The 17,609-nt window shown below is 42.0% G+C and overlaps 1 protein-coding gene across 1 annotated transcript in view; it reads right to left on the bottom strand.

Moving 5' to 3' along the window:
* The window catches only part of LOC123754655 (exportin-7), a 396,982-nt gene that overhangs the window by 15,615 nt on the left and 363,758 nt on the right, over positions 1–17,609 (bottom strand). Inside the window, 1 exon segment of the mRNA XM_069339312.1 lies at positions 4,292–4,482. Within this exon segment, the coding sequence (XP_069195413.1) occupies positions 4,292–4,482 (191 nt within the window).

Here is a 17,609-nt window from a genome sequence, read left to right on the forward strand (position 1 = left end):
TAACACAAGGGGCACACGCACTAGGGGACACAGGTGGAAACTGAGTGCCCAAATGAGCCACAGAGATATTAGAAAGAACTTTTTTAGTGTCAGAGTGGTTGACAAATGGAATGCATTAGGCAGTGATGTGGTGAAGGCTGACTCCACACACAGTTTCAAGTGTAGATATGATAGAACCCAATAGGCTCAGCAACCTGTACAGGGAAGATTTCCTGAGACCTGGAATTTTAAGAACAAGAGGACATAGATTTAAACTAGCTAAACACAGCTGCCGAAGAAATACAGTGGTACCTCGAATAACGAATTTAATCCGTTCCATGTTCGTCATGTGAAACGGACGTCATACAAAACGAATGTCCCCCATATAACCAGTGTGATGCACTGTGTTTATTGTGAAATTCCCCCAGTGTGCATGACATCAAATGTTCCCTAAAAATCTTTTTTCTTTGTAAAATGATAAATTACCTTCCCTGAACATGTCATGTAAAATTATTACCAAATTCTACTTACTTTGGCTGTGAGGACGTGGACAAGGTGTGCTGTGACGTCATCAGGGGCTGGTCACCCGTGTGTGAAGCTCCCAGACACGGTCGCGCAGGCCATTCAAGCACCGCGTGTTGCCACAAATATATTTTCAAATATTTTTTTCTTTGTATTTCCAATGCGGTTTTATTTGTTTCTTTTATCGTATATGATGCATATTTATGACCTTTACAATTTGTATAAAGTAGAATGTTCATAATTTTCCATGGAACTGTGATACATGTGTCAGTAATGTGTCCACAATAAATGTTTATTGTCACAATATTACGTGGTAAAAATTCACTACAATTACAAAATGTACAGTTTCACACACTATTTACACAGTAACACACTGTATTACACACTCAGTACTTTGGAGGTGCGTAATAATCAACGAAATAGTCCATGGTACACAGCGCGACTTTGCTCTCCTTGCACCAGGTACAGATAGATTTTTGCTTCCTGTTTCATCGTTCTGTGTGCTTGCAAATAACGCACTCGCGTGCACCCTTGGCTTTAGTACTTGTAGGTGGTATGTAGCCAAGCTTGTAAAGCATAAGGTAGTATTGAAACGATTATAGGAAAAGCTCAATTTGTAAGGTAGTCTTGAAAAGATCGCTTTGTAAGGTCCCACACAGGAAGAGATTCAGCCAGCCTCAAAGAGTGTCCGTCAGTCAGGAAGAGATTCAAGTATTCTTGAAAATATTTATAGAAAACACCACCATGGAAGCCGCTAACACTGTTCATCTATGCTACTTGTATCAGATGCATCATCACTGAACGCAGAAAACGATTCATCTATGTATCATCTATATAAATTGGAGATGGCAAGGGTGGGGCTCAGAGCTTCAACTGGATATGCTCGCTGTATCATTCTCATAGGTGCTGTATCACTTGCATCCGACCATTGTGTTAAGTCCTTATTGCATCTAACTTCACCAATATTATGACCCTTATGTTCTTCAAACAATAAAGTCTGAATTTCACCGACTGAGCGCAATCTTTCAACACGGTGTCGGACATGTGTTTGGGAGCCAGAGGCACGTGTGCCACAAATGGTTGCTAACGCAGTACTAACCCAGCCAGCAGCCCTACTTTCTTATTTGTTATAGCAAAAGCTTCGTTCAGTGTTTGTCGGGTAGGCTGCTCCATTATGACAATTTTTCTTTGTTTCAAATGTGTTCCATTTGTTTTGTATTTGTCACTTCTCAATAATGGAGCAGCCTACCCGACAAACACTGAACGAACCTTTATGGCATTTGTTCATTTTTCAAATTGTTTCAACAGTTCTTTTATTTTTCGTTTTTTTTTTATTTAACCCTTTAACTGCGCAAGGCACCTGCTGGCCCAGGCTTCGGGTGCGCAACGCGCCTCCGGATGTTTTTATTTTTCACGTTCCATTCAAAACTCCCGCGGCTATATGGGGTTCACATCAGCTTCCTCAAGGCTCTTGTAAACAGACACCATCTTAAAAAAAAATCATGGTCCACATTGCCGGGTGTCAGAGCCTCAGTAGTGAGTGAGCAACCAAGGCTGGTGCTCGCAGCATGAGCGCATAGCACTGCTGTTCAGTGTGTGACCACAGCATCGCCTAATATTGTCAAAATATATATATATAATCTGTTTTATTTAGCCATGATAGTATTATAGAAGAGCCCGAGTGTGATAATGACTGGGTACAGTGTTCAAATATCAGTGATTCAATGCTGTTCACGATTTTCACAGCGCTAGCCACAGCACCACAGCATTATTTCGTCCATCTAGGAACCTTCAAACGACTTTTTAGGTTCCTTTTCAAAATAAACTTGTGGTCAATTATTCATTTACACAGGGGATTGTGGTTATAATGAGCATTGTGCGTAGGAAGGAGGAATTTTGGTAAGGGAGGGAGGAAGGGAGAGAATTGAGGTAGCCTCATTGTGTGGCAGTAACTCTTGTTTTGCTCACCTTACTAGCTTCCTGGTTCGCTATGGGGAACACACATGTACATGGGTATATACAGTGTGTGTGAATAGTGTAATAATAGCACCAGGAGTATGTTGTGAGGAGCTATTTTGGTGAGGGACGTGACGTCGTAATCGTAGCGTCGTCTGCTGTCTGCTGTGTGATTTGTCATGCAGTGTATGGTGGCCATTGTACTGCTTGGACACAATACCGGCTTACTTGCATAGTTCTGGTAAATAAAACATGTAGATAGGTATATATAACATGTGTAAATCATGTAATAAATACAATAACAGTACGGTGGGAGGAGGAATGTTGGCAAGTAAGATGTTGGAGGAGTGAGGGAGGGCTGGCTGAGTGTGGCTGCTCACACTCGCGGTGTTCTGAATGTGTTGATGGTGAATGTATATAGTGTGTGACAGTGTATAGTCTGTAAATAGAATGTATATATAAATAAATTAGCATGATACATGGTAAATATGTGATACATATGTGTACACAAGTGTCATGCACGTAACACAGTGTCCTTAGACAGTACGGATGTATTACTGCCATAATATAGTGTACGTGTTCATTATACATAGGATTAGCACGTAAAAACAATGTATTTGTAACTGTGCGCAAAAAATGAACAAAAATATATTCGCGGCAACTCGCGTGCCCCGCCCCGAGCGCCCCACCGGCCCTGGGAGCTTACTGCACGGGTGAACGGGGAATGATGACGTCACGCGCCAACTTACGGACCGCATAGCAGCCAAAGTAAGTACAGTACAAGTTCGAAATTTTTTTGATATACCCATACTGGGGTTTTTGACACTTTAAAAAACATAAGAATTTTTTCAAGAGAATTTATTTCCTGTGCACTGGGGGTGGGGGTGTCATATTTATAGGCTGAGCAGTTAAAGGGTTAAGAAACATGAAGCAGCCTACCACCGAACAAACCATTTTGACATTTATTCTTGTTTTCAAAATTCTTTAATTTTTTTTTTATTATTTACGTTTTTTTTTATGTAAGAAACATGAAGCAGCCTACCTGCCGACCAGTGAACAAACCTTTTGCTATAAGACAAATGAAAAATAAATATTGAACACATTTGAAGAAAGGAAAATATCCTAATAGTTTGTTGAGTGTATGTAAGGTAGGCTGCTCCATTATTGAGACGTAAATGACAAATACAAAACAAATGGAACACATTTGAAACAAAGAAAGATTGTTATAATGGAGCAGCCTATCTGCCAAACACCGAACGAACCTTTTTGGCATTTGTTGTATATCAGAAATTTCATTTCTTTTTTTCTACAAAAACATCAATACTTTGCAACATCTCAGCAGTCACCCCTTTATATCCCAGCATCATTAGCATCTTTAAACAAGAACAACATAATATATGTGCATCATCGGAGGCGTCTAAGAATGTGCAAGAAGCAACGCGACCCCACCATGTGGTGTTGACGTTACTCAAACCAGCGTTCGCCATACAAGACGATTTGACGCCGATCGGGCCATTCGTTACCCAAAATGTTCGTCTTTTGGGGCAATCATTATGCGAGGTACCACTGTATAAGAAAATTTACTTTCGCAAACAGTGGTAGACGGTTGGAACAAGTTAGGTGAGAAGGTGGAAGAGGCCAAGACCGTCAGTAGTTTCAAAGCGATATACTGTATGACAAAGAGTGCTGGGAAGACGGGACACCACGAGCGTAGCTCTCATCCTGTAACTACACTTAGGTAATTAAACTTAGGTAATTACACACACACACACAATAATATATTGTATAAGACATGCAACAAAGTATTCCATACATTATACGTTAGATAGCTTACCATAGGTACAGATGACTTTGCTCGTCTCTCGGAAAAGCAGGATACCACTGGTTGATGAGACACCAAACTGAAGTCTCTGAGATTTATTCTGAACCAACTCTTCATAGAGTTTGAGAATGGGCGTGGTGACCTGAGGGTCATGACTCCAAATTTCCACCCCTTTCACGAGAATACCAGTATATTTTGGGTATCTACAAGCTAGTCAAGGAGACTATAATAATTATATTAGCACTTAGAGAATGGATTAAGACAAGCATGGAGGGGAGGGGAAAGATTACAAACCTATAACCTTGAATCTATAAGTTCAAACCTTGAACCTATAAATTTACATAGGTTCAAGAACCTATATGAACTTTGGTAGCACTACAATGCACATTATTAATTTTTCATCATTCAACTATTAAAATTGTTCAACAATAACCTATCTATATTTAAAACATTTGAAAAATACACACATTATTGTATATACAATTATATAAACGCACACCAAAAACATATTATTATAACTCACTTATTATAGTTGAGCAGAAAGAATAGTTTCAATATTGTGAAAAGTTCAAACCGACATTTGCCCTTTTAACAGTAGTTTTGCCTTGGCAGACACACACATTTTCATGGTGATATATATGATAATATAATTTTATGAGGCACATCTAAAATCCACCAAGAATAATTAACTAATGTACTGTTCAAGACTCAATCACCATTATGAGTGTTAAAATGATCAATGGTAAATATGAAAGAGCATTATTTTCTCATTGGAAATGAAAAAAACCAGCGTTGAATGTAATGAAACGCCATTTTCTGGGTGAGACTAGGAGGCTCCCTGGAGCTATCCAGGCTGATATTGCTATTGTCAGACTTTGGCATCAGTCTTGTGTATTGAGTTCTTAGACCTACCGGGGACCACAAGCCAGATCCTGGCCCCCTCAGAGAGGCACGAGGAGCAATGACCCATAGAAACCCCAATGGGGTTGGAAGCCTTCTATGTCTGCCATCAACTGAGTCAGGCACCCAGAGAGGTTAGCATCCCAAAACAAACCCCTAATTCTGGTGAAAATATTGCTACCAAAAGCCAAACAAGTAGATAAAACTCTCCTAAAAGAAACGAGCAAACAATCATGACGTCACACGTTGCAGCACCGCTGTCTGGGCAGCTCCCCTCTCCCCAGAAGGGGGAGCCCCAGACCCCTCGCGCCGGCTATCCACCCTTCAGTTCTGAGGCTGGATGTCAAAACACGCAAAAAAATGCCGACCGGAGGGAGGGATGCCAGGGAGCCTCCAGGTCTCATGCAGAAAATTGCATCTCATTACCTTCAACGCTGGTTTTCTGGGAGGAGCCCCTTTGGCTCCCTGGAGTTAACTACCCACAGGGGAAAAACTTTGGGACTTACCGGGAGGTGGTCGTTGCTCTCTCCACTACTTGAAGTCAAAACAACTGGCTGCAACCGCCGACCCAAAACGACACAGGCCCGACTAAGCCCTGTGTTGGACCCCTCCGGAAAGCAGCAGTCTCATTCTTCACCAGAAAAGGAGGAGATGGCTGCAGACAAACAAAACCAACACAAAGACCGAAAGAGCAGAAACCCCTGAGCCGGCGGAGAACACGAAGCTCCCCAACCTGACCCCCAGAGGCCAATGCCAACAGAAAAAGAGCCTCAGAGAAACAATCCTGAACCAAAGGGGCCACAACAAACCGAAGAGAAGAAAGAAAAGAGAGCACTCTGTCCAATGACCAGGACGGCTCACGCGGCGCATGAGCCGGCCGGAGGTGAAACAATGCACGAGACAGCTTGCCAAACGGCACAGAAGAAACATCAATACCAAAAGCAAGCCAAAGCGGCTCCGCCAGCACCGCACGATATGAGGCGACAGTATGGGGCAAAATGACGGCCCCAAATCTCCACAGGAGAAGGACAAGACCACGCCAACAAATGCAGCTACCAGAGGATGGACAAAAGGATAAGGAATGACCGCCAAAAAAAAACCACACTGCGACCAAGAAGAAGCACGCAGGTGGGACACCATCAACGAAGCCACCCGACCACCAACAGAAGGCGAGAGACATGAGGCAGTACCGAACCAGCCCCGCCATGGGCTAATCGAGCCTAGGAAGAGGCGGAGCCGCGGGAAGATCTCAGGTGCGACCACGGAGCCAGCAGAGCCGAAAAACCCAAGCCGGCAAAAGAGGAGATGGAACGTCCGCCGTACAGAAAAACATCCCAATGCCTGCGAGCTCGCCAGGAGATCAGAGATGGCAGTCCCGATGCGAGACTCTATTGAAGGGACACAGAGAGACCGTGAAAATGGCAACAGGCTGGGTAAGCCAGGAAACCAGGAACCCAAACCTGGCAATAGGAAAGCCAAAAAAGCACAAACAAATCACACAACAATTTGTAGGATAAAATGAGAAAACGAAAAACCACAAGAAAGAGACCAGAAGAAAAACCCCAGCACCAACGGCCAGGGACAAGAGCGCAGAAGGAAGATGAGGAATGAAGAAGGCAAGTAGCAAACTGGAATGAAAGAGACACGACCAATAACACACAGAGCCACTGGTCATGTCCCAACAAGCCACGCCAACAACACCGAGTTGTGTGACACGTCGAAAAGAGGGGAACATGACGGTGAAGGCCAGTCTCAAGAAGAAGGGTGGAGGTGGAGAAACGTACCCACCGACAGGATGGACCCGACAGATCCCTGATCCCGACAGATCCCTGACAAGGAACTGATCCTGGGGAGGGGCAGACTCCCAAAAACATGTACAGAGAGGGGGAAGAAAAACCCCACTCCTAGTAACCGCAAGACCTAGAGAGTAGAAAAACTCAGGCATGGTCCAACGTCAACCCCTCACCAGGCCCAAAAACCCACAAGGCAGGTCCCGGGATTCAGCTGTTCCCCCAAAGCCTCAGCCTCACAAGAAAAGTCAGGGGAGTCGGACAAGTACTAAGGAAGGGGAGCCCACTGGCAGACTCATACAACACGGCTGGAGGAACAGGCTCAAATGCCCCCGTCACTACCCCGGAAGGGGAATTCCCTAAGACCACCTGAGTCTCAAGACCACAACAGGGGAAAGAGCAAGCGGGCGCGGATGGAAACAAAACTGAAGCAACCAACACCCCCAAGCCCCGTCACACCAACCAAAACGGGGCAGCCTCGGGGCTTCCAGGGAGCAAACTATCTAGTGCATTGCCACTAGCGAAACGCAACATGCATTGCCAGTACTGCCTATACCCCGCATAGTCCGCATAAGACAGGGTAACCGAGTCACAAACTAACAACACTCGAAGGACTCCGAGCCAAAGGTGCCGCTGACCCCACAGACAGCAGATGGAGGCAAAGACAGTAGGACTCACCCTGAGACAAGGGGACAGAGCGACCCTCGAACTCGCACAAAGCAAGGGGGGGGGGAGGCTCCGGGGTCACATCCAACAAACCCAAGTGGCCCCTTAGGGGATTCCCAGGGTCCTGAGTGTTTACGGAACTCACGCCCAGGTAATCCTAGGCAGGGTACTGCTAACCGGTGCCCAAAGTCTATCAAACAACCTTAGAAGAACTGAACCCCCGGGACGTGTACACTCATGGGGACCTAGCAGGGAAACCACCGGAAGAAGGAAGAATACTTAGTACACAGGGGGCAAGAACCAAGGCAGACCCCCCAACCGGCAAATAAACAAAAACAAAAAGAAAACCCCGCAAGAGGACAATACCCAGGCAGAACAGAGCCAGCTATGATTAGTGAAAACAAGCTGCACAGTACCCTGCGCCCCAGCCAGCGGAAAACTGCCTCTCACCCTAAGACGATCAAGGGAGATAAAACACCCCAGCACACAAAGGGCGGCCGAAAGCCAAGCAGTAAATGGCCTAGCAGAGGCAGAACCCAAGGAACTTGGGGAAGGTAGCCCCAAGCCCCAAGGGCAGTACTTACAGGGCACCTAGGGAAGGAAACCCTAGGCGCATGCAGCCCGAGTACTGGGGAATCACTCCCAGCACACGCACCACCTAGATGACAGTCACAACATACTAGGTACAGTGCTGAAACAACCACTGATGCCAGAGCACACGACCGTTGCCTATAGCATCAGCCTCAGAACTGAAGGGTGGATAGCCGGCATGAGAGGTCTGGGGCTTCCCCTTCCTCCTCCCGGGGATGGGGAAGCTGCGCAGGCAGCGGCGAGGTGATGTGTGACGTCATGCTCGTTTGCTCGTTTCTTTTAGGGAAGTTCTATCCACTTGATCGGTTTTTGGTAGCAATATTTTCACCAGAATAGGGGTTTGTTTTGGGATGCTTACCTTTCTGGGTGCCTGGTTAAACCAGGTTGATACCTAGTTGATGGGGTTCTGGGAGTTCTTCTACCCCCCAAGCCCGGCCCAAGGCCAGGCTTGACTTACTTGTGAGAGTTTGGTCCACTAGGCTGTTGCCTCGAGCGACCCGCAGGCCCACATATCCACCACAGCCCAGTTGGTCCGGCACTTCTTGGAGGAAACAATTTAGTTTCCTCTTGAAGATGTCCACTGTTGTTCTGGCAATATTTCTTATGCTCACTGGGAGGGTGTTGAACAATCGTGGACCTCTGATGTTTATACAATGTTCTCTGATTGTGCCTATGGCACCCCTACTCTTCACTGGTTCTATTCTGCATTTTCTTCCATATCATTCACTCCAGTACGTTATTATTTTACTGTGTAGATTTGGTACTTGGCCCTCCAGTATCTTCCAATGTGTATATTATTTGATATCACTCTCATCTCCTTTCTAGTGAGTACATTTGAAGAGCTTTGAGACGATCCCAATAATTTAGGTGCTTTATCGCGTCTATGCGTGCCGTATATGTTCTCTGTATTCCCTCTATTTCAGCAATCTCTCCTGCTCTGAAGGGGGAAGTGAGGAAGGAAGGACAACATGGGACAACACAAGTGACTTGAAGAGTACAACCATTGTGATGGGATCCCTGGATTTGAAAGTCAGCCAAATCGACACTCACCTTTCCTAAGCATATTTAAACATTTTTTGGGATGTTGGTAACTGCATTCTAATCCTTTCTTATTACCAGCATATCTATGTCTACATATGCCCTTTGCATAAGTCTGTCCTTCTGGTCTGACTCGCTCTATCGGGACCATTGTAGTGTCTGTATCTATCGAGCTGTCAGTGCTGTCTGTAACACTTTCTAGTTTACTGTCATCTACATCCGGGCATACTGAGTCAGAATTCGCAACTTCCTGAGTTTCTGCTTCAGTTTCATCCCTGACTATAGCCTCTGCCCCTGGTATATTAGATTTATTGTTGTTCCTTTCCCACTCTTTCTGGATGGCTAGTAGGCTTTCAATGAACAATGTTTTCCAGTCATGCATCATGTTATCTAGAAGGTTTTTTAGGATATTCCAAGCTGGCAGGTCAATTTTACACACCCAGAGCAAGCGGCCAGCTCTCAGTCCTGTGGTGCTACTCACTCCTGTACAAGCCGAATGAAATCTATTCTTACAGATATAACATTCAATTCCCGTTGCCTTCGACTTTAAGGAGTTGTTACAGTGGCCACAAATTTATTTGTTTACTCCCATTCTGCCTTGTATTGTTGTATATATCTATATATTTATAATATTATATGTATATCGTATATTTGTAATAACATAAATGTTTATTTGTTCTACTGTATGGTCAGTACTTATCGCACGGTTGAGGGTGAGGGTCCCAGAGGCTGTACAGTTGACCCGTTGTTGTCCCAGGTTCTGGCTCGTGGTCCCCGGTAGGCCCTCAGAACTCCATACACATGACTGATACCAAAGTCTGACATTAGCATATCAGCCTGGATATAAGCTCTGGGGAGCCAAAGGGGCTCCCCCCCCAGAAAATTGTCTATCCTCAATCTGGCCTGGGTAGTGAATGGTTTACATTCTTACTGGTATTCATTAGAATACCAGCACTGGCACCGATGCAAAAAGTTTGTGGTAATTTCGTCTCCACTCAACGCTGCATGGCCTAACTGCTGCCCAGCATGAGTTAAGTGCATGGAGACTTAATATGCCATAACTCACAGTGAACCTCAACAGTAATCAACCAAAATTAACCAATTTTCGCCTGTCTATCGACGACACTTCTGCCAAGCGTTCACTATATGCCTATCCCCACCATAATTCTCCAAGTATCTACCTCTAGAAACACTACCAAAAATCTATCGCCGAAAACATCCCCAAACATAGCAACAAGCAAGGTAGGGGTGCCTCTCGCTCTTCATCCATAACTCCTACAGATCTGAATGGAACACTGGCAACGCTGCAATCCTCGCCGATGTTGGTAAACACAGCATCCGCTCCCCCTCCTCACTCCCCCCCTTCAACTCAACTCGAATCTCAAGCTCTAGAATTCATTCAATCTATGGCTCCCTGTCTAAACTTCAAACCTCTCAGGAGTAACCCATGGCTGCAGAAACTGCACAACCTTGTGCTCCTGCAATCTGAAGCAATTTTGGCCCTCCAAGCCAGTCACCCAACAACAACAAACCATAGACCGCCTCCTTGAATCGTCGACGAACAACAACCAAGAAATTCTCAACTCACAAACTGTTGCAAATGACGCAAGGGATCAAATACAAAAGATTCAGGCTGAGGAAACCCACTCAGCTCAAAGTGACTTTCTTCAAAAGCTGGAAAAACAGATCAATCTCCTTCAGATTCACCAGGCGGCTTCCAAAGATGACCAAGAGCAGCAACAACTTCATGACTCCCTGATAATTAGCTCTACTGATCTACCTGATGAACAACAAGGTGAGAATTGTTGTAACATAGCCCACAGCTTAATCAATTCAAAGATCAAAGTCAATGTTGATATCAAATCAGATATCAGGATAGATAAAAACAGTTCCCGTAGCAGTAGGAGAATGCTCATCAAACTTGCAAATCCCTCTGTTAAGTTCGACCTCATACAATCAGCTGCTAAGCATAAAACCAACCTCTATATAAATGAGTGCCTTACAAAGCAGCGTGGATCCCTCCTCTTCAGGCTGCGTACAATTCGCAAACAAAACCCTGGTCTTATCAAGCAGTGCTACACTAGGAATGGAACGATCATTGCAATGAAGGAAAGTGCAGGAAAAAGATATGAAATAAAGTGTGACCAACAACTACTGTCCTTCTTTAGTGATTGTGGTATATCTGAAAACCTGAACCCGACCAATACCAATACTTAAAATATCTCTTTGAGTGCCTGAGTCTAATCTAACTTAATCTAACTTTGTCCAAGGTGTTGTCTCTGCCTTACCATTTACCTAATGTTCTCTCATTCATATAATTTCCTCAGTAATCAGTCAAGTCTCCATGCACTTATGCAAGCATCTACCTCAGTATCATTGTAAAATTTTACTCTTAAATCTAATCTTACCTTATTCTTTTTTAAATTTTAAATTTAATTGTTCTGATTTATGTCATTTATTGAAATTAACTATTCATCTCATTTTGTTCTCTTAATTAGGTTCATACTAATTATAGGTTAAAAAACTAAGCTAAATAAAATTTATTATCTAAGATTATTTTACTTTACAATTATCATTTGTCAAATTTTTTATATATTCATCTTGACAGTCTCTACTGATTTTTTGTTCTCTCCACCAAACTTGTGTATCCTCCATCGCTATCTTGTGACCTTTATTCTACCTCTAATTGTTTCAATTCTTTTGTTTACTTGCATTTATTGTTGTGTTTTGCCATAATTATTCTCTAATTATAGCAGACTTTGTATTTATGTAAGCATTTACCTCAGTGTCTTAGTAAAATCTTGCTCATAAATATAATCTTACCCTGTTATTTTTGTTTTTGTTTTTAATTGTTAAATTTAATTGTAATTTGATTTATACATCATTTATTGTAATTAATTACTGAGCTCATTTTTTTTTTTTAAGTTCATACTAATTATAGGTTCACAACTAAGCTATATTAAATATTTGATTTTTAAGATTATCTTTACTTTACGATTATTATTTGTCTCTTTATTTTTTGCTATATATTATTATTGTCAGTCTACTGTCTTTTTCTTCTCTCTTAACCTAACTTCTGTATCCTTCCTGGCTATCTACGGGAATCTTTACTCTACTTCTAATTATTTCTATTTTTTGTGTATCTACGTTTATTGTTGTGTTTTGCTACAATTACTTTCTATTTACAGCAGTTTTAGTTTTCATCTGTTCCTGTAATTGCTTAACTTATTGTATTGTAACATTATCTTATCTATATGCTTACTGATATTGATCCTGATCGAAATCTTCTGTCCCATATCCACACAAATCAGCACATTGATCATCATTATTGCAGGTATTACACAGCAAATCTTGCAAAAAACAAACTCCTAAATAGCACCTGCTTATCAGTTTACAACCAAAATGTTAGGTCACTTGGTGAACATTTTGATGATATAAATGCACTACTCACAGCTCTAGGTACTAAATTATCTTTCATCATTTTAACAGAAACTTGGCTAAGTAATGACTATACCCAACTCTACAATTTAGCTGGTTATAAAGCCATTCATAACTGCAGGCCTAATAAAAAAGGAGGTGGTACAGCAATATATTACAAAGATACCTTCATCTGCAATAGTGTCATTAGTGATAGAGATGACTATTGTGAATATACCTTTGCCAAGTTCTCCAGTAAATCCCTTAAATCCTCTCTGACTATCGGTGCCATCTATAGATTTCCTAATACCAACATAGCTTTATTCTCAGACAACGTAAGGAATCTTATCATAAATAACAATCTCAACAAAAATAACATCATTCTGGGAGGTGATTTCAATATTGACCTGGGTCTTCAAAACAACCCTCAAGTTGACCATTTCCGTAACAGCATGCACTCCTGTATGCTAATCCCCCACAATCACCAAGCCCACCCGAGTCACTCAAACATCTGCCACTACCCTGGATCACTTATGGAGTAATATAACAGCTCCCCTTACATCTGGGGTAATTTATGACAGAACAACTGACCACTATCCTACCTTCCTCATAGCAAACATGGACACAACACCACCAGAAAGCAAAAAACTCTCATTCAGGCTACACAGTGAATCAGCTTTAGGCAATCTTTCTAATGCACTTCACAATATTAACTGGGAATCTGAATTTAATAATACACAGGATATAAACTCATTAACTAACCTCTTTCTCTCCAAAACTCTAAGCCTCTACAACACACACTGCCCCCTCCTTACCAAACAAGTAACTGATAAAAGAAAAAATAACCCGTGGCTCACAAGTGGCATAATCAAATCAATCAACAAAAAACATGAATATGAAAAGAAATTTAGGATTGGCCTAGTTACAAAGGAAGTAGTTAAGAGGTACTCATCAGTGCTTACCAGTATCATAAGAAAAGCAAAACTTTCATATTATGAGACTATATTCAATGAAGCAAGAGGCAACATGAAAAGCACATGGAATACCATCTCTAATATCCTAGGAACTAAACAACACTCCCACAACCAGATAACACTCTCTAAGGATGGCCTTACACCGTCATCTGATTTAGAAATGGCGAATGAATTTAATAGCTTCTTTTCATCGGTTGGTGCTAACCTTGCCAGTAAAATCCCTCAGACACATATCAACACATATCTCTCAGGCAGCTATCCAAACTATCTTCTCCTTTCACCAGACAACCCGACAGATATTGTGTCCATCATACACTCACTAAAAACCAAAGCTGGGTACATCATTGAAATACCATCCATTGTATACAAGAGCTCCTCCCATGCCCTTGCCCCACCTATAGCTCTGCTGTTCAACAAATCCCTTGAGTGTCATACCTTCCCTGATATCCTTAAAAAAGCAAGAGTAATGCCAGTTCATAAAGGAGGTAATCCGGCAGACATAGACAATTATAGACCAATATCAACCCTACCCATACTATCAAAAATATTTGAAAAAATTATCTGTAAACAGCTCTACTCCTACCTCGTAAAATTCGACATTCTTAGCCCCTGTCAGTTTGGCTTCCACTCCCAAAAAGAGTACCAACGATGCAATTATTAGTCTCCTTGATATAATTTACTCAGCCCTTGACAAAAATGAGTTTCCGATTGGGCTCTTCATTGACCTGAGAAAGGCCTTTGATACTGTTAATCACAATTACCTCTTACATAAACTCCATCATTATGGAATCCGAGGCCATACACTGGACTATATCCAATCCTATCTTAGTGATAGACACCAATGTGTAGCCATCAATAATATAACCTCTTCCACTCTACCAATAACCGTTGGAGTGCCACAGGGCAGCATTTTGGGACCTCTCCTATTTCTTATATACAGTACATCAATGATCTGCCTAATGTCTCTAACATTCTGAAACCTATTTTGTTTGCTGATGATACTACCCTCATCTACTCTAACCCCAACCCACATACACTAAATACTGTTAATAATGAACTAAAAAACCAGATTTGAATGAAATGAAACACCATTTTCTGGGTGAGACCCGGAGGCTCCCCAGAGCTTTACCAGGCTGATATGCTAATGTCAGACTTTGGCATCAGTCATGTGTATGGAGTTCTAGGGCCTACTGGGGACCATGGCCAGAACCTGGCCCCCTCAGAGAGGCAAGGGGAGCAATGGCCTATAGAAACCCCCGTGTGGTAGGAAGCATTCTATGTCTGCCATCGACCGGGTCAAGCGTCCAGAAAGGTAAGCATTCCAAAACAAACCCCTATTCTGGTGAAAATTGCTAACTAAACCTGAACTAGTGAATAGAACTCCTCAACAGAAAACAAGCAAACTAGTATGACGTCATACGTCACCGCGCCGCTGTCTGCGAAGCTCCCCCCTCCTCGGGAGGGGGAAGGGGGAGCTCCAGACCTCCCACGCCGGCTATCCACCCATCAGTTCTGAGGCTGGATGTCAAAACACGCGAAAAACCGCAGACTGGAGGGAGGGAGGGTTGCCAGGGAGCCTCCGGGTCTCATCCAGAAAATGGCGTTTCATTACATTCAACACTGGTTTTCTGGGGGAAGCCCCATCGGCTCCCCGGAGCTAACTACCCACAGAGGAAGGTGATAGTGAGGTGATAGTGAGTCTTCTTCCATGTTAATTTCCCTGCCGATTTTTGTATCATCGGCAAATTTGTAAATGTTGCTACTCAAACCTGAATCTAAATCATTGATATATATTATAAACAACAGAGGTCCCAAGACAGAGTCCTGAGGCACTCCACTTACAACATTTTCCCACTCTGACTTAACCCCATTTATACTAACTCTCTGTTTCCTTTGGAATAGCCATGCCCTAATCCAACTTAATATAGCACCTCCAATACCATGAGCCTCTATTTTTTTAATCAGTCTTTCATGTGGCACTGTATCAAAAGCTTTGCTAAAGTCAAGGTACACGATATCACAATCCTTACCACTATCAACTGCCTCAACTATGCTGGAATAAAAAGATAGCAAATTTGTTAAACATGAACGGCCATTTGTAAGACCATGTTGCGACTCATTTATTAATTTGTGTTTTTCAAGATGAAGACGAATTTTATTTGCAATTATCGATTCAAGTAACTTTCCCACAATAGACATTAGGCTAAATGGTCGATAGTTTGACGCAAGTGATCTATCTCCTTTCTTAAAAATTGGTATCACATTAGCAACTTTCCATAACTCTGCCTAACTCTATTGATTTATTAAATATGGTAGACAGTGGCTCGGAAAGCTCCTCTTTGCATTCTTTAAGCACCCTGGCAAACACTTCATCCGGCCCTGGGGATTTGTTTGGTTTGAGTTTAACTATTTGTTTAATTACATCCTCCCTGCTAACTGCTAAACTAGTCAACCTGTCCTCGTCCCCACCCACATAGACTTGTTCAGCTGAAGGCATATTGTTAAGCTCCTCTTTAGTAAATACAGATATAAAATATTTATTAAAAATACTACTCATCTCTTCATCATTATCTGTTATTTGACCTGTCTCAGTTTTTAATGGACCTATCCTTTCCCTAATCTTTGTCCGGTATAACTGGAAAAAACCTTTAGGATTTGTCTTTGCTTGCTTTGCTATGCGAACTTCATAGTTTCTTTTTGCTTTCCTTATCTCTTTTTTAGTATTTCTAACCAGTTGTACGAATTCCTGTTCTAAAATGACTTCCCCATTCTTAATCCTTTTGTACCACGCTCTCTTTTTACCTATAAGGTTCTTCAGATCCTTTGTTATCCACTTTGGATCATTAGTATTTGATCTATTCAATTTATATGGTATACTACGTTCCTGGGCTTCGCTTAGAATATTTTTAAATAGGTTATATTTTGAGTCCACATCGAAAACCCCTTTTACGTCACCTATCGCTGGGTTCACGTCTAACTCCAAGACCGGCCCACACCCCATACCCAAGACTTTCCAATCTATTTGACCCAATAAATTTCTTAGGTTATTGAAATTAGCTTTTCGAAAATTAGGTACTTTAACAAAATTTTCTCCTACAGATCTATTCCATTCTATGCTAAATCTGATTTCTTTATGATCACTGTTCCCTAGCTCACTCCCTATTTCGATGCCCTTAATTTGTGTTTCCCTGTTAGTTAACAGTAAATCTAAAATATTATTTTCCCGTGTTGGTTCCTTTATGTGTTGCGTAAGAAAGCAATCGTCAATTAATTCTAGAAAATCTTCTGCTTCATTATTCCCCGTTTTGTTCAACCAGGTATTGCACTAAAATTAAAGTCTCCCATGACAAATACTGTTAGATCTAGATGCTCTAGATATTTCATCCCATAGATGCTTTGCTTCCATTCTGTCTAAATTTGGTGGCCTATATATAACTCCTATTATACTATTATTTGCTTTTCCGTTTAATTCTATCCAAATAGTTTCTGTGTGTGGCTCAGTTTTGATTCCCTCTTTGAGACTACATTTCAAATTGTCCCTAACATATATGGCTACTCCCCCTCCTCGTCTAATATATCTATCTGTGTGAAATAGTTAAAATCCATTTATTTAATATTCAGCTAATAGTTCTCTATTTTCTACATTCATCCACGTTTCGGTTAGAGCGATAATATCTATTTTTTCTGTGCAGACAAGAGCATTTAAATCGTTTATTTTATTTCTTAGACTTCTACTGTTAGTGTAATATACCATAAGTGAATTGTTATTTTGAGGCCTTTCAATTTCCCTGATCATTTTGCCAATTCCTTTCTCCCTCAAACACATACTTTTATTACCTCCTTCCTCCAAATCAATTCCCATACCACTATCTACTAACAGTTTAAACCCAAACAAACGCCTCTAACCACTGGTTCCAACAAGTTTGCAACAGCAACAACCCCAGCCCTCGATAG

Source organism: Procambarus clarkii, chromosome 41 (genome assembly GCF_040958095.1).
Source record: "Procambarus clarkii isolate CNS0578487 chromosome 41, FALCON_Pclarkii_2.0, whole genome shotgun sequence".
NCBI classification, from domain to species: Eukaryota; Metazoa; Arthropoda; class Malacostraca; order Decapoda; family Cambaridae; genus Procambarus; species Procambarus clarkii.